This window comes from Schistocerca cancellata, chromosome 4 (assembly GCF_023864275.1).
Source record: "Schistocerca cancellata isolate TAMUIC-IGC-003103 chromosome 4, iqSchCanc2.1, whole genome shotgun sequence".
Classification (NCBI taxonomy): Eukaryota; Metazoa; Arthropoda; class Insecta; order Orthoptera; family Acrididae; genus Schistocerca; species Schistocerca cancellata.
In genome coordinates this window covers 713,985,953-714,012,225 of record NC_064629.1, presented here as the reverse complement: position 1 = coordinate 714,012,225, position 26,273 = coordinate 713,985,953, and the positions used below count along the sequence as shown (strand labels likewise).

The 26,273-nt window shown below is 39.5% G+C and overlaps 1 protein-coding gene across 2 annotated transcripts in view; it reads right to left on the bottom strand.

The window, feature by feature from the left end:
• Nucleotides 1-24,818, bottom strand: part of LOC126183721 (lipoma-preferred partner homolog) — a 77,077-nt gene extending 52,259 nt beyond the window's left edge. The window contains exons 1-4 of one of the 2 annotated variants that reach the window (XM_049925911.1): nucleotides 24,704-24,818; nucleotides 23,621-23,746; nucleotides 22,373-22,508; nucleotides 6,382-6,522 (exon numbers count right to left, since the gene is read on the bottom strand). In XM_049925911.1, the coding sequence (XP_049781868.1) occupies nucleotides 6,382-6,522; nucleotides 22,373-22,508; nucleotides 23,621-23,737 (394 nt within the window). In that variant the 5' untranslated portion in view covers nucleotides 23,738-23,746; nucleotides 24,704-24,818. Of the gene's footprint in view, nucleotides 1-6,381; nucleotides 6,523-22,372; nucleotides 22,509-23,620; nucleotides 23,747-24,694 lie in introns of both variants that reach the window. The other variant, XM_049925912.1, reaches the window with a different exon arrangement.
• Between the last annotated feature and the right edge of the window lie 1,455 nt (nucleotides 24,819-26,273).

Below are 26,273 nucleotides of genomic sequence, written 5' to 3'. Positions count from 1 at the left end.
AAAAGGTGTGGGACAAACATGTGGGGACCAAGCAGTAATCGGTATTGTAACTGTAAACTGTCGAAGCTGCATTGTTAAAGTACCGGAACTTCAAGCGCTGATAGAAAGCACTGAAGCTGAAATTTTTATAGGTACGGAAAGCTGGCTGAAACCAGAGATAAATTCTGCCGAAATTTTTCCAAAGGCACAGACGGTGTTTAGAAAGGATAGATCACATGCAACCAGTGGTGGCATGTTTGTCACTGTTAGTAGTAGTTTATCCTGTAGAGAATTAGAAGTGGATAGTTCCTGTGAATTATTATGGGTGGAGGTTATACTCAACAACTAAGCTAGGATAATAATTGGCTCTTTTTACCAACCTCCCGACTCAGCAGTATTAGTGGCAGAACAACTGAGAGAAAATCTGGAATACATTTCACATAAATCTCCGCAGCATGTTATAGTCTTAGATGGAGATTTCAATTTACCAGATATAGAATGGGACACTCAGATGTTTAGGACGGGTGGTAGGGATAGAGCATCGAGTGACATTATACTGAGTACACTATCCGAAAATTACCTCGAGCAATTAAACAGAGAACCGATTCATGGAGATAACATCTTGGACCTACTGATAACAAACAGACCTGAACTTTTCGACTCTGTAAGCGCAGAACAGGGAATCAGTGATCATAAGGCCATTGCAGCATTCCTGAATATGGAAGTAAATAAGAATATAAAAAGGGAGAAAGGTTTATCTGTTTAGCAAGATTAATAGGAGGCAGATTTCAGACTACCTAAAAGATCAAAACGAAAATTTCTGTTCCGACACTGACAATGTTGAGTGTTTATGGAAAAAGTTCAAGGCAATCGTGAATTGCGTTTTAGACAGGTACGTGCCTAGTAAAACTGTGAGGGACAGGAAAAACCCACCATGGTTCAACAACAAAGTTAGGAAACTACTGTGAAAGCAAAGAGCTTCACTGCAAGTTTAAACGCAAGCTAAACCTCTCAGACAAACAGAAGCTAAACAATGTCTGACGTTACATCAATAAGTGGATCAAAACAGCATATCCAGACACTCTAGGATGATAATGGCATTGAAACAGAGGATGACATGCGTAAAGCTGAAATACTAAACACCTTTTTCCAAAGCTGTTTCACAGAGGAAGACCGCACTGCAGTTCCTTCTCTAAAGCTTGTACGAACGAAAAAATGGCCAACATCAAAATAAGTGTCCAAGGAATAGAAAAGCAACTGAAATCACGCACGAGAGGTAAGTCCACTGGACCTGACGGGATACCAATTCGATTCTACACAGAGTACACAAAAGTACTTGTCCCCCTTCTAACAGCCGTGTACCGCAAGTCTCTAGACGAACGGAAGGTTCCAAATGATTGGAAAAGAGCACAGGTAGTTCCAGTTTTCAAGAAGGGCCGTCAAGCAGATGCGCAAAACTATAGACCTATATCTCTGAGATCGATCTGTTGTAGAATTTTAGAACACGTTTTTTGCTCGCGTATCATGTCATTTCTGGAAACCCAGAATCTACTCTGTAGGAATCAACATGGATTCTGGAAACAAGCGATCGTGTGAGACCCAACTCGCTTTATTTGTTCATGAGACCCAGAAAATATTACATACAGGCTCCCAGGTAGATACCATTTTCCTTGACTTCCGGAAGGCGTTTGATACAGTTCCACACTGTCGCCTGATGAACAAAGTAAGAGCCTACAGAATATAAAACGAGCTGTGTGGCTGGATTGAAGAGTTTTTAGCAAACAGAACACAGCATGTTGTTCTCAATGGAGAGACGTCTACAGACGTTAAAGTAACCTCTGGCGTGCCACAGGGCAGTATTATGGGACCATTGCTTTTCAGAATATATATAAGTGACCTATTAGATAGTGTCTGAAGTTCCATGCGGCTTTTCGCAGATGATGCTGTAGTATACAGAGAAGTTGCAGCATTAGAAAATTGCAGCGAAATGCAGGAAGATCTGTAGCGGATAGGCACTTGGTGCAGAGAGTGGCAGCTAACCCTTAACATAGACAAATGTAATGTATTGTGAATACATAGAAAGAAGGATCCTTTATTGTATGATTATATGATAGCGGAACAAACACTGGTAGCAGTTACTTCTGTAAAATACCTGGGAGTATGTGTACAGAACAATCTGAAGTGGAATGATCATATAAAATTAATTGTTGGTAAGGCAGGTGCCAGGTTTAGATTCATTGGGAGAGTCCTTAGAAATTTAGTCCATCAACAAAGGGTTCATCAGTGTGGGATCCGTACCAGGTCAGGTTGACAGAGGAGATAGAAAATATCCGAAAAAGAGCGGCGCGTTTTGTCACAGGGTTATTTGGTAAGCCTTATAGCGTTACGGAGATGTTTAGCAAACTCTAGTGGCAGACTCTGCAAGAGACGCGCTCTGCATCACGGTGGTAGCTTGCTGTCCAGGTTTCGAGAGGGTGCGTTTCTGGATGAGGTATCGAATACATTGCTTCCCCCTACTTATACCTCCTGAGGAGATCACGAATGTAAAATCAGAGAGATTCGAACGTGCACGGAGGCTTTCCGGCAGTCGTTCTTCCCGTGAACCATACGCGACTGGAACAGGAAAGGAAGGTAATGACAGTGGCACGTAAAGTGCCCTCTGCCACACACCATTGGGTGGCCTGCGGAGTATAAATGTGGATGTAGATGTAAATGTAATCTATTTATTTAGTTTGTGGGAGTTTTACTCAAGGCTCCAATGGATAAGTGCACTCTTTCACATACCAAAGCAAGGCTGGCCCTATGTGGGTGAATGCACTCATCATATCTGCAATTCTGTAGATTTTGCAAAATGCCTTGACAACGCCAGGGTTTCGTTATTCACCTGAGTGCCTCTGTGAGTCACTAGAGCTTTTTGATCAGAAATTTGATGAGAAGACCACTGAGCTTTTCAGGCATGTCCTGACCTCCATGTATTTTCTGTTTAATGCAGAATACTACGAACAAATGAAAGGAGTCACAATGGCAGCCCGCTCACGCCTGTGGCCACAAATTTGTGTATGGAGAACTTTGAGGAAGGAGCCCTGACATCATCCAAGTGGAAACTTTTTTTTTTTTTCTTCTTCTTCTTTTCCCCCCTCCCCCTCCATTATGTTCATCACCTGGCTCCATGGAAAGGGCACACTTCTTGACCTCGTTGCACATCTGAACTAGTACATCCCAACATCAAATTCACTATGTAGACCAAAACAGAAGGAAGATTACCATTCCTGACATCACGGTCAACAAGAGAGTTGATGGCACTCTGGGCCACGGTATGTATTGGAAGAAAGCAGACAATGACCTGTATTTGCATGCAGACACCTGCCATTGTCCTTTGCTAAGGAGTGGGGTACTAAAAACACTAGAACACAGAGTGCATATAATTTTGCATGCAAAAAGTCTGCCACAGGAACTGGAACACCTAAGAACTATACTAAAAAAAAAAAAAACGGGTACCCAGAACGGCAAGTTAGGCACACTTCCTGCCCCACCACAACAGGGCAACCTGTGCAAACGGAAGAGGTGACGGAGGAAGAGGCAGCCACTGCTTTTATACTGAACACTGGCACACTATTGGAAAAAATTGGATTCATACCGAAGAAGCATTGAGTAAAATCTGTCTTTTACATATATTGGACAGATAGTGTGCACCGTCAAAGATCGTTCCAAGAATTCTAGAGGCACAGTCAACTGATTTATCTCAACAAGTCAGTAATTGCAGAGCACTTTGTCTGAGAATAGCACAATGGAGTACGAACATACCAGGATCCTGACACAGACATCCAAATAAAGGGACAGTGTCTTTAGAGAGGCCATAGAAATTTGCACCAGGGATGATCTCATTAAGCAAGATTGTGTGTATAATTTTACCAAGGCATGGGAACCAGTACCGAGTTTAACTAAGAAGCAAACAAAACGATCTGGTGGCCAGGGCGGACAGAGAAATTATATCAACGCTATCACAGACACTAACTCCAGTGTGTCCGTGACTTACAATACATGGCTGTGGACTGCAGAGAGAGTAGCTTGTGGGGCAGGGGATATTGGTCAAATGTGCGCCCTGAGCAGCTCAGTTCATCAGCACATTCGATGATGGTGAGATGTCTGATCACCAAAATATTGTGCCCACTAGATACTATGAACCAGCAGTATACCCATGAGCTTTTTGATCAACAAATATGCTGGGAGAAACTGAAGAATCAATTCTCAAATATTGTTTGTTTATAAAAATTTACTCCATCAGGGCTTCAACAAGGAGTGTCTTTGGGATACTGTTCATGCATCGAAAAAAAAGAAAAGAAAGAAACAGGTGCTTCTGTATGCAGTTGGCACTAATTACATTTATATAAGTAAGCTGGAGGTTACGAAAAAATGCTCTTGCATAAAATGGGGTTGCTGATTAAAAACTTTGTGACCCATTGGTTTAATAAAGAATGCTCCCAAGAATCTAAAATATATAAACAATTGCTTAACACAATGTGAATAAGATCCATTATTAAACTTTACTATTTGACAGACATGAGAATACGAGACAGGTGTTAAGAAATGACAACTGTACGACACAATTGTAAAGTCAATGGTTGAAAAAGGGACTTTGCATGTAGATTTACATATTTGGTAGAAATACTCTGAAGGTACTTCTTAGGAACATAAGAAACTTTGTGTGAAGGCCATTTAATGAATTAAGACCAGAGTTCATCTGCTACAGTTTGCTAATACCACATTAAAGAAGAGAATGCTGCTTTTTTCCACCGTATAAACAATGGTGAAAAATTTATTACTTGACGCAAGAAAAACAATTACATGGAAAAAGTGTTGCAAGTCAGAAAGATGCTTAAAACAGTACACCAGTTAAAACATTTTATTCAATATTTAGTTGTTGTGGTCTTTGAAGTTTCTGAACATCCTTTCTATAGAACTGATTCAATGGATGAACATTTTGTATAGACACTGAGTTTCTGTAAAAATGGGGTGATGAATGCATCATGATTCCAAATTAAACAAGAAATGTTTCTGTAAGAGCTTTTGAAGGATGGAGAGAGAGACTGAATGTAGTGGACTAAGTGGGACAGGATTGAGAAATATTCTTGTTACCCTATGCAGTGTAAGCGTCAATGTGCATGCTACAAAACAGAGACCAAAACAGGAATATATGCACAAGACACCTGCTCAGTATCATTCTTCTCAGCAATGAAGGATATTCATTATTTCCCAATTTGTGTATTCAATGTTCTAGACAGGGGAAATTAATGTAAAATGTAATTCTTCTATGTAGGGCATTTAATTACAAAGATACAGAGCCAGGCCAAATTCATAAAATTCAACTCTTGATAAATCATAATAGGAGACAATTTGTAATATGTAAAGGTCAACATGTATAAATATATAGCTTTGTGGGAACATATGGCCATTAGTCATTTAGTTTTCGACTGCCACACACGAAAAGTGACATACTTGTAAATTTGCATGGAAAGTGACACGCACACACACGCACGCACGCAAACACACGCAAACACATGCACGCGCACACACACACACACACACACACACACACACACACACACACACAAGCATAATCAGTTGGGGGTGGAGTGGGAGGGGTATGAGTTACCTTAGATTTAGGACAGGAAGGTTACGAGTGTGAGCTCCCATCTGTGCAGCTCCCATTGAAATCTTACATGTTGTGCTCTGCTGCATGTTGTGCCACTGGGTGGTCCACTTTGTTTTTGGCAACAGTTTGGTAGTGTCCATTCGTTCTAGTTGACAGCTGCTTGGTTACCATAAAAATGTAAAGCACTGTGCATGGGCTGCAGCAGAGATGGTATATAACATGGCTGCTTTGACAAGTGGCCCTGCCTCTGATGAGGTAGAATAAGCCTGTGATGGGACTGGAGTAGGCACTACCTACTTCAGTCCCGTCACAGGCTTATCATACCTCGTCAGAGGCCAGGCTGCCTGTCAAAGCAGCCATGTTATACACCAGCACTACTGCAATCACTGCACAGCATTTTACATTAGTACAAGCAACCAACTGTCAATTAGAATGAATGGCCACTGTCATACTGTTGCAAACGCAAGTGGATCACCCAGTGGCACAATAGCAGAGCACAATGTGCGAGATTTCAATGACTGCTTCACAACACGTGCTATCTGTCTCCTCACCACCACCGCCGCCGCCACTGCCACCAGCTTTCCTGAGCTGCGCAGATCCTTACAGCACATACTTTGCTCCCGTAACCTTCCTGGCCTAAATCGAAGGTAACTCATGCATCCTCCCCCCACTACCAAACACAGAGAGAGAGAGAGAGAGAGAGAGAGAGAGAGAGAGAGAGAGAGAGAGAGAGAGAGAGAGACTCTTACCATTGCTGTTGGGTTGAGTAAATGCAGGAATGTTTGAATATGTATTCTGATCTTTCCGACTGTGGTCTATATTACTGTATATAACTTGTGCTTCTTTTTCTGCATGTTGCGGTAGTATATTGGAGTATGTTGGAGATTGTGCTGAAAAAGATACCAATATGAAAATTATATTTCAAACAATGATTAGTATAGAACATTCCTGAAAATAATAACACTGACTAGGAAATGAATAAATTAACTTCACAAATTCAATTAAACAAGTGTGCATGTAATTGTGCATATACTCTAAGCTCATTATTTCTGTAGGTGCATGCAACAATGGGAAGTGAAAGGTAGATCAAGCCTAATAACTTTCTGTGTACTAATTCAACAGGCCTTATGGCTGAGCTGTATTACAATAGTAGATAGTTATTTGCCTAAACTGTGGAAGTCTTGTCACATTCACCTACATATACATCCATAGTCCCCACCTACATATACACTTATAGTCTGAACTACTGTAAGGTGCATGGCACACCATACATCCCACATTACCAGTTATTAGGTTTTTTTCTGTTCCATTCATGTATGGAGCATGGGGCTAATGACTTCAAATTCCTCTGTGTGTGTGCTATAATTAATCTAATCTTGTCCTCTTGATCTCCATTGGAGCAATACATAGAGGGTGGTAGTAGATTTCTACATCCATCATTTACAGCTGGTCCTTGAAACCTTGTAAACAGGATTTCTTGGAATAGTTTACATCTATCTTCAAGAGTCTGTCATTTCAGTTCTTTCAACATCACTGTGACACTCCCCTGTGGGTTGAACAAACCTGTGACCATTTGTGCTGTCCTCCTCCGTATACATGCAATACACGCAGTCCTATATAGTAGGGGTCCCAACATACTTGAGCAATTCTCTAGGATAGCTTGCACGAATGATTTGTAAGCAACCTTCTTCATAGACTAACTGCATTTCCTTAGCTCTCCACCAACAAACCAAACTCTGCTACCTGCTTTATCCACAACTGAGCCTATGCGATCAGTCCATTTCATGCCCCAACAAAGACTTACACAGAAATATTTGTATGAGCAGGATGATTCCAATTGTGACTCACTGTTATTACGATCATAGGATAATAGGCTTTTTTTCCTTCATTTTGTGAAGTGCATAATTTCACATTTCTAACCATTTAAGGAAAGTTGTCAATCTCTGCATCAGTTTGAAATCTTATCAAGATCTGACAATACTTTAGCACCTTCTTTCAGACTGTACTCCATTACAGATACCTGCATCATCTGTGAAAAGTCTGAGGTTACTATTAATATTGTTTGCAAGGTCATTAATGTATAACATGGATAGCAAGGCACTTCACATAAACTCAACACACTTCCACGAAGTCCACCCAAAGCTACTTCTGCATCTGTCTAATACTCTCCATCCGAGATAATTTGCTGCATCCTCCCTACCCCTCCCTACCAAGAAATCCTCAATCCAGTCACAAATTTTGCTTGATATTGCCATATGATCATACTTTTGATAATGAGAGGTCCCTCGTTCAAGTCTTCCCTCGAGTGAAAAGTTTACTTTCTTTATTTTCGCAAAGTTATGATCTGTCCTTTCGTTCATTGACGTCTCTGTTCACTGTAATAAGTTTAGTGCCTGTGTTTTGCGACCGCACCGCAAAACCGTGCGATTAGTAGACGAAAGGACGTGCCTCTCCAATGGGAACCGAAAACATTTGATCGCAAGGTCATAGTTCAACCGATTCCTCCACAGGAAAAGACGTCTGATATATTCTATACAAAACTGGTGACGGCATGTGCGTCACATGACAGGAATATGTTGTCGACCCACCTAACTTGTACACTTGGCGAATGGGTAAAAAGATTCTTCTACCTTGCCCGATTTAGGTTTTCTTGTGGATGTGATAATCACTCCCAAAAAAGTGATGAAAACATAAGAGCTTGTCACATAAACTGCAACAAATGAATGCAACAGTTTCACAGTCGCACAGTTTTCCCTGTGCTCTGTCAAAACATATGTTTTTAACGTTTTCAAATTTTTCCGCGTGTAGACCGTCAAATCCTGCATATGTCCAAGCAAATCTGAACATGTCCTTGAATTTTGAAGAGCGAAGTTGATTATGTGTGAGTGCCTGAACTTTGATAATTGTCTGAAAATAAAAAATTAAACTTTTCACTCGAGGGAAGACTTGAACCAAGAACCTCTTGCTCTGCAGCTGTTCACGCTAACCACAGGACCACGGTGCTCCTGTGCTCCCACTGTCCTTGATGTTGCCTATGTTACTCATGGACTACTCAGTTTGTATATTTTGCTTATTTTTTTCGTAGTTCCACACAACTTCTTCCTGTTTTCTCGATTGATCTGTGTTCAGTTTTTCAAGGCCTATCCACTGTGCCAACTTATAACTAAATCTGAGGGGGGTGCGATGGGGAGGTTCCCTTGTGAGTCGAATGCTTTTCGGAAATTCAATACTGCATCTACCTGACTGCCTTGATTCAATTGCTTTCACTATGTCATGACTAAGCAGATCATGATTAATGGGATTGCCGTATTGCTGCCAATCCCTCCTTACAAACTGCTTAGTGACTGGATTGGATTGCATTAATTTGGGGGAAAGCGACCAAATAGCAAGGTCATCGGTCTCATTGGATTAGGGAAGGATGGGGAAGGAAGTCGGCCATGCCCTGTCAAAGGAACTATCCCGGCATTTGCCTGAAGTGATTTAGGAGAGTCACAGAAAACCTGAATCACAAAGGCCAGACATGGGATTGAACAGTCATCCTCCCAAATATGAGTCCAGTGTGCTAACTACTACGCCACCTCGCTCGGTAAACCGCTTAGTGACTATCAGGTCCCAGATATCAGGGGGCATGACCCTAGCACCACGTTCGATGATCAGCCTGGTGCTCGTCCCTCAGGCACAGGTCTGGATAACTTGTCAGATACTCGATTGCCGAGTCAACCTCTTCTTTCGCATTTACAGAATGTCCTCCAAGACGTATCCTATCAAGGTGTTATGTTGTTCCCAGTTAGTGATACAAAGTCCGAGGCTACTAACAACACTGTCCGCAAGGTCATAAATATGCAACATGAACAGCAAAGCACCCAACACATTTCCCTGGGGCACTTATACATCTACGTGATTACTCTGCTATTCACAATAAAGTGCCTGGCAGAGGGTTCAATGAACCACCTTCAAGCTGTCTCTCTACTATTCCTCTCTCTAATGGCACGTGGGAAAAACCAGCACTTAAATTTTTCTGTGCGAGCCCTGATCTCTTATTTTATCGCCATGATCATTTCTCCCTCTGTAGGTGGGTGCCAACAGAATGTTTTCGCAATTGGAGGAGAAAACTGGTGATTGAAATTTCATGAGAAGATTCCCTCGCAATGAAAAAAGCCTTTGTTTTAATGACTGCCACTCCAATTCATGTATTGTGTCTGTGGCACTATCTCCCCTACTTCGCGATAATACAAAACAAGCTGCCCTTCTTTGTACTTTTTCGATGTCATCTGTCAGTCCCATCTGATGTGGATTCCACACTGCACAGCAATATTCCAAAATAGGGTGGACAAGGGTGGTATAAGCAGTCCCTTTGGCAGACCTGTTGCACCTTCTAAGTGTTCTGCCAATGAATCACACTCTTTGTTTGACTCTACCTATAACATTATTTATGTGATCGTTCCAATTTAGGGTATTGGTAACTGTAATCCCTAAGTATTTAGTTGAATTCACAGCCTTCAGATTTGTGTAACTTATTGCCTAATCGAAATTTAGTGGATTTCTTTTAGTACTCATGTGAATAACTTCACACTTTTCTTTATTCAGGGTCAACTGTCACTTTTCGCACTACACAGATATCTTATCTAAATAATGTTGCAATTCATGTTGGTCATCTGATGACTTTACAAGAAGGTAAATGACAGCATAATCTGCACACAATCTAAGGTGGCTACTGAGATTGTCTCTTGTATCGTTAATATAGATATAATTCTACTCAATGACTTTCCATCTATTAATACGAACTGTGACCCTTCTGGCAGGAAATCATGAATCCAGTCACACAAATGAGGTGATATTCCATAGGCACGCAGTTTGGTTAGAAGACTCTTGTGAGTCTTCTAACGGTGTCTAAAGCCTTCTGGAAATCTAAAAATATGGAATACATTTGACATCCCCTGTCGATAGCACTCATTACTTCACAAGTATAAAGAGCTCGTTGTGTTTTGCAAGAATGACATTTTCTGAATCCGTGCTGACTACGTGTTAATAAATCATTTTCTTCAAAGTACCTCATAATGTTCCACAACCTTACTGCAAATCAACATTAGTGATATGGGCCTGTAATTCAACGGATTACTCTTACTTCCCTTTTTGGGTATTGGTGTGACTTGAGCAATTTTCCAGTCTTTAGGTATGGATCTTTCTGTGAGCGGGCGTATACAATCTGGACTGGAAGCCTTGCTTTTATTAAGAGATTTGAGCTGCTTTGCGACACTGAGGAAATCTATTTCTATGTTTCTCACCCTGGCAGTTGTTCTGGATTGGAATTCAGGAATATTTACTTCGTCTTCTTTGGTGAAGGAGTTTTGGAAAACTGTGTTTAATAACTCTCCTTTGGTGGCACTGTCATCAGTGACTTCACCGTTATTATCGCACAGTGAAGGTACTGATTGCGTCTTGCCACTGGTGTGCTTTATGTATGACCAGAATCTCTCTGGGTTTTCTGCCAGATTTCAAGACAGTTTCGTTGTGGAAATTACTGAAAGCATCTCACATTGAAGTACGCATTATATTTCGAACTTCTGCTAAACTTTGCCAGTCTTGGGGATTTTGCGTTCTTTTAAATTTTCCATGCTTTTTTCGCTGCTTCTGCAACAGTGATCTGACTCATTTAGTGTACCATGGAGGATCAGTACCATCACTTATTAATTTATGTGATATATCTCTCTCAATTGCTGTCAATACTATCTCTCTGAAATCATTACACAACTTTTCTAGGCTTACATGACCAGATCGGAAGGAGTGAAGACTGTCTCTTAAAAAGGTGTTAAGAGCATTTTTATCAGCTTTTTTAAATAGATATGCTTTGTGTTTCTTTTTGATGGTTGTAGGAGCCTAGCAGCTACTGCCTTGTGGTTGCTAATCCCTGTATTCATCATGATACTAACTATTTGTCCAGGATTATTTGTTGCTGATAGGTCAAGTGTGTTTTCGAAACCATTTACGCTTCAAGTGGCCTCATGAACTACTTGTTCAAAATCATTTTCTGAGATAGCATTCAGTACAATTTCGGATGACGTTTTACGCCTGCCACCGGCTTTAAATGTGTAATTTTTCCAGCATATTGAGGGTAGATTAAAGTCATCACTGACTATAATTGTATGAGTGGGGTACCTATTTGAAATGAGACTCTTGTTTTCTTTGAACTGTCCAGCAACTATATCTTCTGAGTCAGGGGTCAGCAAAATGACCCAATTAATAGTTTAGTCCGATTGTCAAGTACAACCTCTACCCATACTATTTTGCAGGAACTATCTAGTTCAATTTCACTACAAGGCAAACTACTTCTGACACCAATAAATACTCCACCACCAAATGTATTTAATCTAGACTTTCTGAACACTGTTAGATCGTTAGAAAAAAATTCCGCCGAGTTTATTTCTGGCTTTAGCCTGCTTTCTGTACCTATAGCTAATTGAGCTCCAGTGTTTTCTATTAGGGCCTGGCACTCTGGTACTTTTCCAACACAGCTACAACAATTTACAACTACAATACCAATAATTTCTACAACTCACTTACTGTGTTTTACTTGCCCCTTTCAGATGGAAACCCTTTCTGTTGTTCCCTGGGGCCCTCTAACCTAAAAAACCGCCCAGTCCCTTCCACATAGCCCCCGCTACCCGTGTAGCCACTTCCTGTGTGTAGTGGACTCCTGACCTATTAAGTGAAACCCACCACCCGATGGCGCAAGTCAAGGAATCTGCAGCCTACACGGTCACAGAACCACCTGAGCCTCTGATTCAGACACTCCACTCGGCTCTGCACCAAAGGACCACAGTCGGTTCTATCGATGATGCTTCAAATGGTGAGCTCCGCCTTAATCTCACAAGCAAGACTGGCAGTCTTTACCATTTCCGCTAGCCACCCAAAACCAGAGAGAATCTCCTATGATATATGTCATTGGTATCGACATGAGCCACCACCTGCAGTTGGCTGCACCCTGTACTCTACATGGCTTTTGCAAGCAGCCTTTCCATATCTGAAATGACTCCCCCCGGTATGCACATGGAGTGCACACTTGCTTCCTTCCCCTCCTTGGCAGCAATGTTCCTAAGGGGGCCCATTACGTACCTAACATTGTAGCTCCCAACTACCAGCAAACCCACCCTCTGAACGCTCAGACCTTGTGGGCCGAGAAGCTTCCTCTGGAACAGGGTGGATGATTGCATCCGGCTGAGAGACATCATCAGCTACAGATAATGCCCGAAACCTGTTCGTCAAACGATCTGGGGAGGCGCTACGATCACCCCCTTGGAAAATTTTTCATTGCCTGCCAGACTTTGGGATGATCTCCCACTCAACCACGGGCGAGGGGTCAACCTCAGAGCAGGCAGCACCTGGGACAGCCACAGCAGTGGACCGAATGGATGACACATGGGACTTGCTCGATGTCTCTCACACCCCTGTGTTCCACCTCCTCCTCCCACCCCCCTCCCCTGACTGGGATGCCCCTTGGCAGCAGCCACAAGCTGTGTGACGAAAGCCAATGCAGCCTGGAGCTGTGACCGAAGGGTCGCCAACTCTGCTTGCATCTGTCCACAGCAATCACAGTCCCTATCCATTACTGCAGTCGCTTCGATTTGAAGCTCGTAAAAATATACAAGAAATGAACGGTGTACTCCTCTTATTAGCAGCAGGAATTGGAAATGCTCTCTCACTAACGGTCTATCTGACACTAAGCTACACCAACCAAAACAAACAAAAGCCTGTACAATCCAAGATTTGATAGCAACAGCGGTATGGTATGCTACACAGTTATTAAAATAAAAGCTTGTGCCTAGTAAGCACTCTAACACACAAGAAACTACTTCTACATTTACTGATGATTGTTCATCCAAGAGAACTTGCTGCATCCTTCCTCTCAAAAAATCCTCAATCCAGTCACAAATTTTACTTGATACCCCATATGATCATACTTTTGATAAGTGCATGTGTGGTACTAAGTCAAATACTTTCTGGAAGTCATGAAATACTGCATCTACCTGGTTGCCCTGATATAGTGCTTTCTGTATGGTCATGTGATAAAAGAGCAAGTCGTGTTTCACACGACTGATATTTTCGAAATCCACGCTGGTTGGCATAGAAACAGTTTTCCTGTTTAAGATATCTCTTATGTTTGAGCACAGAATACACTATGCAAAAATGAAAATGTAAATCTAATGAAAATAGCCAATTCCTATCAATTTTAATGTGCTGATCATGAGTATCAGCAAAGACAATTCAAAATTAGCTTTAGTTTTCATTTTACAGTGTTTTATTACGGTGAGATAATTATACACAGATTTTTATGTTAAGTTTAAAATCAAATATTATAATGGTTTGTCAAAGTAATAATAACTAGTAACAATGGATTATATTATTGTCCCTAGTCTTACTTGTGCACAATATTTTGGTTATAAACATTCTGATACCAATTTTGGTGCTCTTTGTCTCCCTCCTCTTCAACTTCAGTGACTTTATTAATGCATGTAACAATTTTTGCACATTTGCTTCCAGATTAACTACCAGTTATTAAAGTTGACTGCTATTGAAGTGAACAAAACTGCCACAAGTTTGTGTTAACAGTGTTAACACATTTTTCTATGTGTATGGAGAAGTGACACTTGTGTCACAAAAACAGCAACTAACTCCATTGATTAAAAAAGCTTACAGTTGTTATTTTGGGTGCAAAACAGGTGATCAGGATAAACCCTGGGCTCCACATGTGATCTGCAACACTTGTGTCAACAACCTCAGGAATTGGATGCATAGGAAAGGACGTTCAATGCACTTTGCAGTGCCCATGACGTGGTGTGAGCCAACTAACCATGTCGCTGACTGTTACTTTTCTATGGTTTCTCCTATCAAGAAGGGAATATCTAAGAAGAAGAAGAAGAAGAAGAAGAAGTGGACCGTGATCTATCGCAACATTCCATCTGCCTTATGTCCAGTTCTACACAGGGGAAGGATTGCCAATACCTGAACCAACAACGGAGTACAAGATCACTTCTGATGGGGATTCTGGATGTCCTGAACCATGTACATCACATGATCCAGTTTCGTCTAAATACATCACCAACTGATGATCCACAAAACTTGTCTGAAAATGAGTTCAGTGATCTCATTAAAGATTTGAAGCTCTCTAAAGCTAAGGCTGAGATTTCAGCCTCAAGATTGCAGCAGTGCAGTTTTCGGGAAAGCAATGTAAATGTTTCATTCTACCGCAGAAGAGCCAAAAATTCACTCCTCTTTGTAAAATGCAAGATAGTCTTGTGGCATGTGTAGACATAAATGGTCTAATGATGGCTCTCAGAATTAATGACAACCCTGATGAGTGGAGACTCTGATTCCTCAAAGTTGAGCTTAAAAGCAGTGCTTTTACATATTGGCAATGAGCTTCCTTCTATTCCAGTTGGGCATAGTGTGCATATGAAAGAGTCATACCAAAACATGAAAATGTTACGAGAAGGCATCAAGTATAATGTCTCTGAATGGCAGATTTGTGGTGACTTGAAAGTGGTTGCACTGCTATTAGGTAAACAGTTAGGGTATACTGAATATTGCTGCTTTGTCTGTGAATGGGATAGGCAAGCTCATGCATCTCATTACAGTAAACATGAATGGCCCACCAGAAAATCTCATTAACCAGGTATAAAGAACATTAAGAGTGAACCTCTAGTAGACCCTAAAAAGATTCTGCTTCTGCCCTTACACATCAAGTTGGGTCTCATGAAAAACTTTATAAAGGGAATGAACAAAGAACGTGATGCATTTAAGTACGTAAGGCAAAAATTCCCTTACTTAAGAGATGCCAAAGTAAAGGACGGCATCTTTGTAGGCCCACAGATTTGACACTTTTGATGGAATCATACAAGGTGATGAGAAGCATGCATGGGAATGTTTTAAGACAGTCTGTTTATGGTTCTTAGGGAACAAATGAGCAATAAATTATAAGGAGACTGTAGATAACATGTTATCTTATGAAAAACTTGGTTGCAACATGTAATTGAAAATGCATTTCTTACATAGTCATCTTGACTTCTTCTCCAAAGATTGTGGTGCAGTAAGTGATGAACATGGGGAGTGATTTCATCGAGATATTGCCACATTTGAAAAGAGGTATGCTGGAAAGTGGAGCCCTACTATTTTAGCAGATTGCTGTTGGACTGTCATAAGGGATGTTCCCGAGTATGTGAATAAACATCAAGCTAAGCGAAAACGGTCATCTCCTGAATTTATCTCTGAACAAAATATGTAGTTGTAGATACTGTACATATGGACATTTAACATTTATAATGCTTTATATACATTTGTGACCAGGTAACTTATATATATTCTTTTGTGCTTTACATAGTTCTGGTACAAAGTAGACTTAGCAAGTATTTTCATTCCTGTAATATTATCTTCATTTTTTCTTAATATTTTATTTTTGTACTTGCAGAATGGCACTGAAATTTATCAATGCATAACACATAACCTAATTCAAGTAATTATTCACTTAAAATTTGTTAGGCTAAATCTTGTAACATGAATGCATATTTAGTTGGTGAGTTATTTATACAAAAATGTAGATTAGTTTTTCAAAAAACTAGAACTAAGTATTTATGAAGATGATTTTGTATCGTTTTATACCGAAATAAACAAAGGACTCAAAATCATACGATTTACACTCTTTCACTTCAAATTTGTTGTTCAGTGATATGTTCAAAGATCCTACAACAAATAGGTGTCAAGGACACTGGACGGTAGTGTGACTTGTGTTTTCTTCCAACAACTGGGCACAGTTTTTTGTGTGAGGAACCTACACTAGATTACAGTTAACATATGGGCTACTCAACTGAAAACTGGCTATAGAATCTGCAAGGGATTCCACCAGACCTTGGGTCTTCCTCTAATTTAACGATTTCAGCTGCTTCTCAGTGCCACTGACACTAGTATCTATCCAACTCATCTTTTCAGTGGTGGTGGTGTTGTGGTCTTCAGTCCAAAGACTGGTTTGATGCAGCTCTCCAGGATACTCTATCCTGGGCAAGCTTCTTCACCTCCGGGTAACTACTGAAACCTACACCCTTCTCAATCTGCTTACTGTATTTATCTCTTGGTCTTCCTCTATGATTTTTACCCACCAAACTTCCCTCCAGAACTAAACTGGTGATCCCTTGATGCCTCAGAACGTGTTCCACCAACTGGTACCTTCTTCTAGTCAGGTTGTACAACAAATCTCTCTTCTCCCAATTCTATTCAGTACCTCCTCATTATTTGCATGATCTAAACATCTAATCTTCACCATTTCAGCATTCTTCTGTAGCACTGCACTTCAACAGCTTCTATTCTTTTCTTGTCTAAACTGTTTCATCCATGTTTCACTTCCATATGTGGCTACACTCCATACAAATACTTTCAGATAGAACTTCCTCACATTAAATCTGTACTCAGTGTTAACAAATTTCCCTTCTTCAAGAATGCTCTTCATGCCATTACCAGTCCACATTTTATATCCTCCCTACTGCGACCATCATCAGTTATTTTTCTTCTCAAATAGCAAAACCCATTTACTACTTTAACTGTCTCGCTTCCTAATCTAATTCCCTCAGCATCACCTGAATTAATTTGACTACATTCCATTATCCTTGTTTTGCTTTTGTTGGTGTTCACCTTGTACCCTCTTTTCAAGACACTGTCCATTCCGTTCAACTGCTATTCCAAGTCCTTTGCTGTCTCTGACAGAACTGCAATGTCATCGGCAAACCTTTTTATTTCTTCTCCATTGATTTTAATTCCTACTCCAAATTTTTCTTTTGTTTCCTTTACTGCTTGCTCAATATACAGATTGAGTAACACCAGGGATAGGCTACAACCTTGTCTCACTCCCTTCTCAACCACTGCTTCCCTTTCATGTCCCTCGACTCTTATGACTGTCATCTGGTTTCTGTACAAATTGTAAATAACCTTTTGCTCTCTGTATTTTACCCCTGCCACCTTTAGAATTTGAAAGAGAGTATTCTAATCAAGATCATGAAATACTTTCTCTAAGTCTAAAAATACTATAAACATAGGTTTGCCTTTCCTTAATTTATCCTCTATAAGATGTTTTAGGGCCAGTATTGCCTAGTGTGTTCCAACATTTCTCCAAAATCGAAACTGATCTTCCCTGCGGTTGGCTTCTACCAGCTTTGTCATTCTTCCACAAAGGAGCTGCGTTAGTATTTTGCAACGGTAACTTATTGGACTGATAGTTTGGTAATTTCCACATCTGTCAGCACCTGCTTTCTTTTGAATTGGAATTATTATAGTCTTCTTGAATTCCAGAGATATGTTTCTGCATCCTTACATTTGCCCTCTAGCCAGCCTGCTTAGCCATTTTGCACTTCCTGTTGATCTCATTTGTTAGACATTTGTATTCCTTTTTGCCTGCTTCATTTATTGTATTTTTATATTTTCTCCTTTCATCAATTAAATTCAATATCTCCTGTATTACCCAAGTATTTCTACTAGCCCTCGTCTTTTTACCTACTTGATCCTCTGTTGTCTTCACTATTTCGTCTCTCTGAGCTACCCATTCTTCTTCTACTGTATTCCTTTCCCCTGTTCTTGTCAATTGTTCCCTAATTATCCCTCTGGAACTCTCTACGACTTCTGATTCTTTCAGTTCATCCAGGTCCCATCTCCTTAAATCCCTGCTTTTTGCAGTTTCTTCAGTTTTAATCTGAAGTTAATAACCAATAAGTTGTGGTCAGAGTCCACATCTGTCCCTGGAAATGTCTTACAATTTAAAACCTGGTTCCAAAATCTCCGTCTTAACATTATATAATCAGTGTGAATCCTTCCGGTGTCTCCAGGTCTCTTCCACATATACAGCCTTCTTCCATAAATCTTAAACTAAGTGTTTGCTATGATTAAATTATGTTCTGTGCAAAATTCTTCAATGTGGCTTCCTTCTTCATTCCTTTCCTTCAGTCCATATTCACCTTCTACTTTTCCTTCTCTTTCTTTTCCTACTATCACATTCCAGTCCACCACGACTATTAAATTTTGGTCTCCCTTGCCTACCTGAATAATTTCTTTTATCTCATCACACATTTCCTCAATCTCTTCCTCATCTGTGGAGCTAGTTGGCATATAAACTTGGACTACTGTGGTGGGTGTGAACTTGGTGTCGATTTTGGCTACAATAATTCATTGACTATGCTATTCATAGTAGCTTATCCACATTCCTATGTTTTGATTCATTATTAAACCTATTCCTGCATTGCCCCTATTTAATTTTGTATTTATAACCCTCCTGTATTCACCTGACAGGAAGTCCAGTTCCTCTTGCCACAGAAGTTCGCTAATTCCCACTATATCTAACTTTAACTTATCCATTTCCCTTTTTCAATTTTCTAACCTACCTGCCCGATTCAGGAATCTGACATTCCATGTTGATACGTAACACGCCAGTTTTGTTTCTCCTGATAATGAAGTCCTTTTGAGTACTCCCTGCCCGGAGATCCAAATGGGGGCTATTTTACTTCCAGAATGTTTTACCCTAAAGGATGCCATCGTCATGTAACCATAAAGTAGTTGAACACAGAAGGGTAGTTGGAGCTAGATGGAAATGGTTAGGGAATTCAACATTCCTACATCTAGTGTCAAAACTGCGCCAAGAATACCAAATTTCAAGAATTACATCACACCATGGACAACACAGTGGCCAATGACCTTTACTTAACGACCAAGAGAGTGGCATTTGCATTGAGTTGTTAGTGCAAACAGACAAGCAACACTGCATAAAGTAACCGCAGAAATCAATGAGGGATGTATGAAAAAAGTATCTGTGTGGCAAAATCTGGCATTAATGGGCTATGACAGCAGACAAACAACATGGGTATGTTTGCTAACAGCAAATCATCACCTGCAGCACCTGTCTTGGACTCGTTATCATATCTGTTGGACCCTAGACGACTGGTAAACTGTGGGCGGGCCAGATGAGTCCTGATTTCAGTTGGTAAGAGGTGATGGCATGGTGCGAGTGTGGTGCAGATCCCATGAAGCCATGGATCCAACATGTCAACAAGGCACTGTGTAAGCTCGTGGCGGTCCCAAAAATGATGTGTGAGCTAAGTTTACACGAAACTGAATGGGTCCTCTGGTCCAACTGAACTGATCACTGACTGGAAATGGGTATGTTCAGCTACTTGGGGACCATTTACAGCCATTCATGGACTTCATGTTCCCATACAATGATGTGTGTTCTATGACAAAGTACCAGATCACTGGACCACAATTGTTCACAACTGGTCTGAAGAACATTCTGAAGAGTTCGAGTGAATGATTTGGCCACCAAAATGCCCAATATGAATCCCATCAAACATTTATGGGGCATAATTGAAAGGTTAGTTCATGCACAAAATCCTACACTGGCAACACTTTGGCAGTTATAGGTAGCTATAGAAGCAGCAGGTCTCAATATTTCTGCAGAGGACATCCTGTGACTTGTTAGGTCTATGTCACATCGAGTTGCTGCACTACGCTGTGCAAAGAAGGTCCGACAAGTAGTAGGAGGTATCCCATGAATTATCACTCTCTCCCATTATGAACTGTACTACTGCATACTGAAAGTTTTAAGTTCCTTAATGAGATATGACACTACTCTTTCTGTATCTGGTTTGCTGAACATATAAATCTTTCTACTTTTTTGTTGTTCATTGAGTGAAATAAAAACGAGTAAAAATATTCTATGCAAAATGTACTTAACTTTGTCTCTTAGATAAAATGTTTTCTTGAAGTTTCAAACAAAAAACACCAAATAATAAAATATAGAAAAATAATTAATAATAATAATAATAATAATGTTTATAGACTGTGCCATCACTCTTGCATGAGCTTTAGAAAAGCAGCAAATAAATACGAGCAGAATATTGTGCACAGCACATAGCAACACATTTCAATATTTTAAAAGCTCCCACTTTGTACATATTGTCTTTTATAAGCTTTTAGCAAATAACTTTACACTGATTTACTACATTTAGTTTCTTCGGAAGTGTAATTTATATCAATATTCAGATTATTTACTGATTTTTATAAATGAATTTCATATCTTTTGCTGCCATTTGTTTAATTTATGTCCTCAGAAACACAAGATCAATTCATACCTTGTGGTGAGCTGCAGCAACACTTACAATAATCTCTGTTACTATTTGGTCCATGTAACTTTAACAATCTTTGTCATTACGTAAAAATATACAGGCAAAAGGAAGTAACAAAATTTACACACAGTAGTAAAAATAATCAGAAACAGCGAAAAATACAATACAACCTGTCAGCTTTTGCCAGTGACACAATACACAGGACAGCACTACTTAGCGACTATGATGACATTGACACAATAGGGGTCGACAGAAGCGTCCGATCCCACGCGTCTGCTTTGACCCGTGACGTAAGGGTGTTGTTGTGTGTGACGTCATGACGGCGCGGAGTTTGGTTTGAGTGTGGCTGTCTCTAGTTCTGTTTTATGTTATTTTATTTACTTTTCTGATCTGTTCGTTCTATCTCGTGAGATTTTTTTTCTTAAATTTAAAAACACTTATTACTTATTTTAATTATCTTTTCCTTGAATTTCTGTTTTAGTTTATTATATTTATCTTTCTGATCTGTTCGTTCTATCCCGAGAGATTTTTTTTAAAAAAAGACCAAAAACACTAATCAGCTACTGAAGCATCTTTATCTTATATGGGTTGCAGGGGTTACGACCCCTGGGGAGGTAGGTGGGTATTCATGCATGGCTGTCTTCACTTACACATTGTAGCTACGCAAGGTGTCTAAATTTGTTTATATTTAGTTTGCCCCCCCACCCAAAACACCCCATTTCCCGCACTTGTCCCGTTAGTGTCATTAGGCTTCTTGTGGAAAGTGTGTGTGTTTGTTTTTGTTTCCGCCATATTTGTGACGTCATGGGTCAAAGCAGACGGGTGGGATCGGATGCTTCCGTATTTCCCACAATAGAATCATATTTTAACTACCGAAATAGCGTACAAGATCTTGACAGTAAAATGGAGTTTACGGGTTAATATATTTTGTTATTAATGCATTCACATGTATTAAAAATCTGACAACATCGGACCACAGGGGGGAGAAAACATTATTTGATATTTTTACTTTCCTCTCTTTCTGTTTTAAATATCCCGTCAGAATCTTGGCTCTGAAAAATTCACCCTCTGCCCCTAAACCTTGAAAATGATGCATTTAATGCTTATTCATTGCTTATGCCAGGAATCAGCTTTTCAAATCCCCCTCCCCATGGTTTTAACTACCTGTCAACAACAAAACAATTAGAAATTGAGAACATGGGACAATGTTACATTTTCTGACAATGCTGAAAACTGATAACTAACCCTTTTTAACAAACCATTCCAGCGTTTCACTCTATTAATATTGTTGAACCCAGTATATCAAAATGGGTAGCCTAAAACTTGAAGTGACCTCTACATTCCACATAGAACCACTATGGTCAACCTTCTAGTTCCATTTTCTACAGTTTGGTACGAAAAGAAAATTCTACATATAAAACACCATGAGAATGGCGAGAAAAATAATGGAACATTGGAATTAAAACAATATAATGGGGGATAGATATAGTGGCATGTTGCTTAAGAAAATAAACTGCTGTCCCCCACCCCTCCTTATGTGGTGATGCATGAACCATTTATAAATGAATAAGTAATTTTGAAATACACTTACCACTCTTATTTGGTCCCAGATTTGAATACAGTCTATTTTTGTCATCTGATGAACTTGTTGGACCACCACCTGCATTTTGCAGGAGAGTACTGTAGGATGGTTCACTTGGTTTCTTTAAAGAGTAACTTTTTGGAACCTAAAACAATAAACAGTAACATGATTAGCAAATAACAATTAACGCTACAAAGTTCTAACAAAAGCCCAAGTTTCTGATAATAAGAAGTTTTGTTTTATGGGAAAATTAATTTCCTGGATCCTTGGCAGGCCTTCTAATATCAGGGATACGGACAAAAAGCATCCATATTTTCTGCATTGTTCAACTGGAAAGTGTTCCTCTGTTTTACAGACTTGCAGCTTGCTTTGATAAGGCACACTAAGCTTATATTATCTTACAATAGCATAACTGCAGCTTCTGTGCTAAAGGTTGATAGGTATGTCTTGGCCACTCCCTTGCTAATTTGTTCTGACTCCACAAACCCTCCCTACTTCACATGAGAGAGAGAGAGAGAGAGAGAGAGAGAGAGAGAGAGAGAGAGAGATTTAGCATAACACACATGATATGCTACCTGGTGTCCCACAAAAGTAGTACAGTATGCAATGTGTGTTAGTGATACACAGATTATTATGTCTGAGAATAAACTTTAACACTGACTACTGCAATAGAAACAGAAATCATTGTTATCCAATTTACGTAAGAGTTGGTGGTAGCTACTACTTGCATTTTTCATAGCTGATGATCAATATATGTAGCAAAATATATGTCAGTGATTTGTCAGTGGAGCAACTAATAAATGTACCCTGCTGGTTTAGTTTTTACAACAAAGTATGTTAAATGTTGCACTAACAGACATCAGAACAAGCTATAGATCAATGAGTAACCACAGTCTTTATCTCAGAATCACACTCATTGGATCTGCTAACTTGCAACGAGATTATCACCTTTCAACCTGACTTACGACCGTGGACTATGCTATGGATCAGTCTGTACAACAAGTAACATATCAGGGGGGAGATGAAAGACAGCAATATCACACACTAGCCTCAATTTAGTTTAGGATCTATTAAAGAAATTACTATTGTTAAATCTTAGGCAATAGACCAAATGAAATATTACTTGCAGCTGTTGTACCTACAATGGACATAAAGATTATTATTTTACTCATGATAGTACAGCCTGAAAGGTTTTATTGATTTATTCTGATTATTCATAAGCCTGGCTCATTTCAGATTGAAAAATGTAACATTTACCTGTGGCTGTGGCTTCTTTGGTTTCGGTGGCACTGCCGGCCCAACTTTTCTATTTGTATTCAGATCACTTTCAGTGATTTTTAAGTTAGCAATCTGTTGGTCCAAGTTACTAGTCATGTTGTACACCTGTGGAAACACATATACATATAATTATAATAAAGACAATTACAATTTCTTTGGCTGTAAAAATGATTATTCTTGATTTCTGCAAGAGAAAAGCTACACAAAGTACTAAATTCGGAAAACTGCACTACAGTCCTTTGAACAAATGGAAGTAACATTCAACACTTAACTATTAAATCACACAGAACCTGACACACATGATAATTTACAAATAACAACAGGCACATAGTGAAGAAAGAACAGAGCCTGAGAGGCAGTAGAGGAAACACGAACTGAAAAGTAACTAGATGGCACATCAAACGGGAAAATCTTGCTTCCACTGCGAATTTTTTTTACTGTGTAAAAAGTTGTTTATACCCACAAAGCAACAGGGATGAGGTTTGTTGGCCGGAACTTATTTCCAACCGTGAAGACGATGATTACAGACGACGTTCTAATAAAATAAGTTTCAATAATGCTGACTCCTTAATATACTATCAAAAATAAGGGAAACTTAGATTTCGCCAGTTCTAAAAATATAGTATTCTTGAAGACCAAGATCTGGTATCTTACGGAATTCAATGCATTTAAATGTCAACAAAACAATGATGACTACTGGGACAACAATTGTTGAACAGTTTTTATCTCACACTTGCAAGATAGAGATATTTCAATACTGCCATTCAAGTTCCTTCGTAAACACGTTAAATTAATAGTCACTATAAATAATTTCCCATGATTCTGCAAGTATTTCATCGAAACAAAATTTGAACAATTTATAACGCGGCATAAATCTGAATTCAGTTCAACAATCCGCAATCGATGACTGCAATCTGTTTACAATTAGGCCACTGGTTCAGAAACTGTACGGAATCAACAGTAACAACCACCACAGAAATTATATTATAATTCACACATAAGAAAACGATCCGTAATACAGTATTATTACACTTAAGACGACTACAATGCTACCTAAATTACCCCTGAATATCCAACAGGTCTTTTTCATCCAAAACCTTTCTTTCACTGCAGCGCACTGCCACTCCACTTCCTACCAAACACTGCTGTCACTGTCGTGAGTCAGAGTTGCAGTCTGTGACACGGTTGAGATAATAGAAGTCTCACTGTGATTGGTCAATATGTTGATGACATCATGTATTTGAATGAGCAAGACGAGTGACGGAGTGACGAAGAGTTAGGAGTGCAGTGGTGTATGTCAGCTGTAAACGCAACAAAACAAACGGGTGGCTCATTTGTTTCGAAATTGCATTGAGGGTTGGTTGTGTTTTTCAAATCGACGTACAAATCAATATAAGCAATGTGACCGACAATTTGGACCAAACAGTTTTGCTATCGCAATATTTACAATAGTTTTTATAGGGGTAACACGATAAAGATCATAATAATAATAATAATTTAGTTGTGGTTAGGCGATAGTAGCAGTAGCTATCGTCAGACGGATAGTGCATTAGTTGAACTAATACATACAAAAATACTGTGGGTTGGTTTACAAATAACAAAGTGAAATTGCTATTATTGTATTTGTTCATCTCAAGGAATGGGTGGACAACTAGCCACTCATATTCTGTCTTTAAATTGAAGTTCTGAAAGATCTTACGCAACTAGGCGGCAGTTTATTGAATATTTTATGGCTTATAAGCTCATAGCTGTTAATGTATTGTGGTAAGTTTATTGTACAGTGGCCATAGAATTTTCTCGCGTTTTAATTCTGGTAACTTCTTCGTAGACAGTCAAACATAGAATATATATAAGTTAATTGCTGTCATGATTGTTTGCTCCGATCGGCCCATGTGGCCTAGCGGTTCTAGGCGCTTCAGTCCGAAACCGCGCGCGGCTGCTACGTTCGCAGGTTCGAATCCTGCCTCGGGCATGGATATGTGTGATGTCCTTAGGTTAGTTCGGTTTAAATAGATCTAAGTCTAGGGGACTAATGATCTGAGATGGTAAGTCCCATAGTGCTTAGAGCCATTTAGACCATTATTTTGTTTACTCGGTGCACAGAGATTTATAGTGTGCCCTATAATTAGTAATTATTCTAATGGTCTTTTTCTCCAATAACAGGATGCCGTGAACGTCACTGCAAGACAATACTTTAATACATGACATAATGCTTTGCAAAATGAGGCATTGTAAGATAGACTTCAGATGCACGGGTCATTAGACTCCTTAAGAGATAAATACTGGGCTCTAGGCATCTTATCATTAATATATTATATATACATATTGTGTACAATAATTAATCATACACCCAAGAATTTGTCAGCACTAGTGTCATAGCAAGGAAGTTTGCTTTTTAAACTAAAAGTCATCTGTTATGTTTTGTTGTCACTAACCAAAAGTCCATCTGCTTTAGAGCAACAAGATGTGATGTGCAATTGTATCTTCAACACAATTTCGAAGACCTTTGGGATCGTTTTTAATCTGAAGGAAAGTTGTGTCTTCTGCATATAATACAGTAGTCAAATTTATGAAACGAAAGTAGGTCATTAATCATTATCAGAAACAAAATAGGTCCAAACACAGAGTTCTC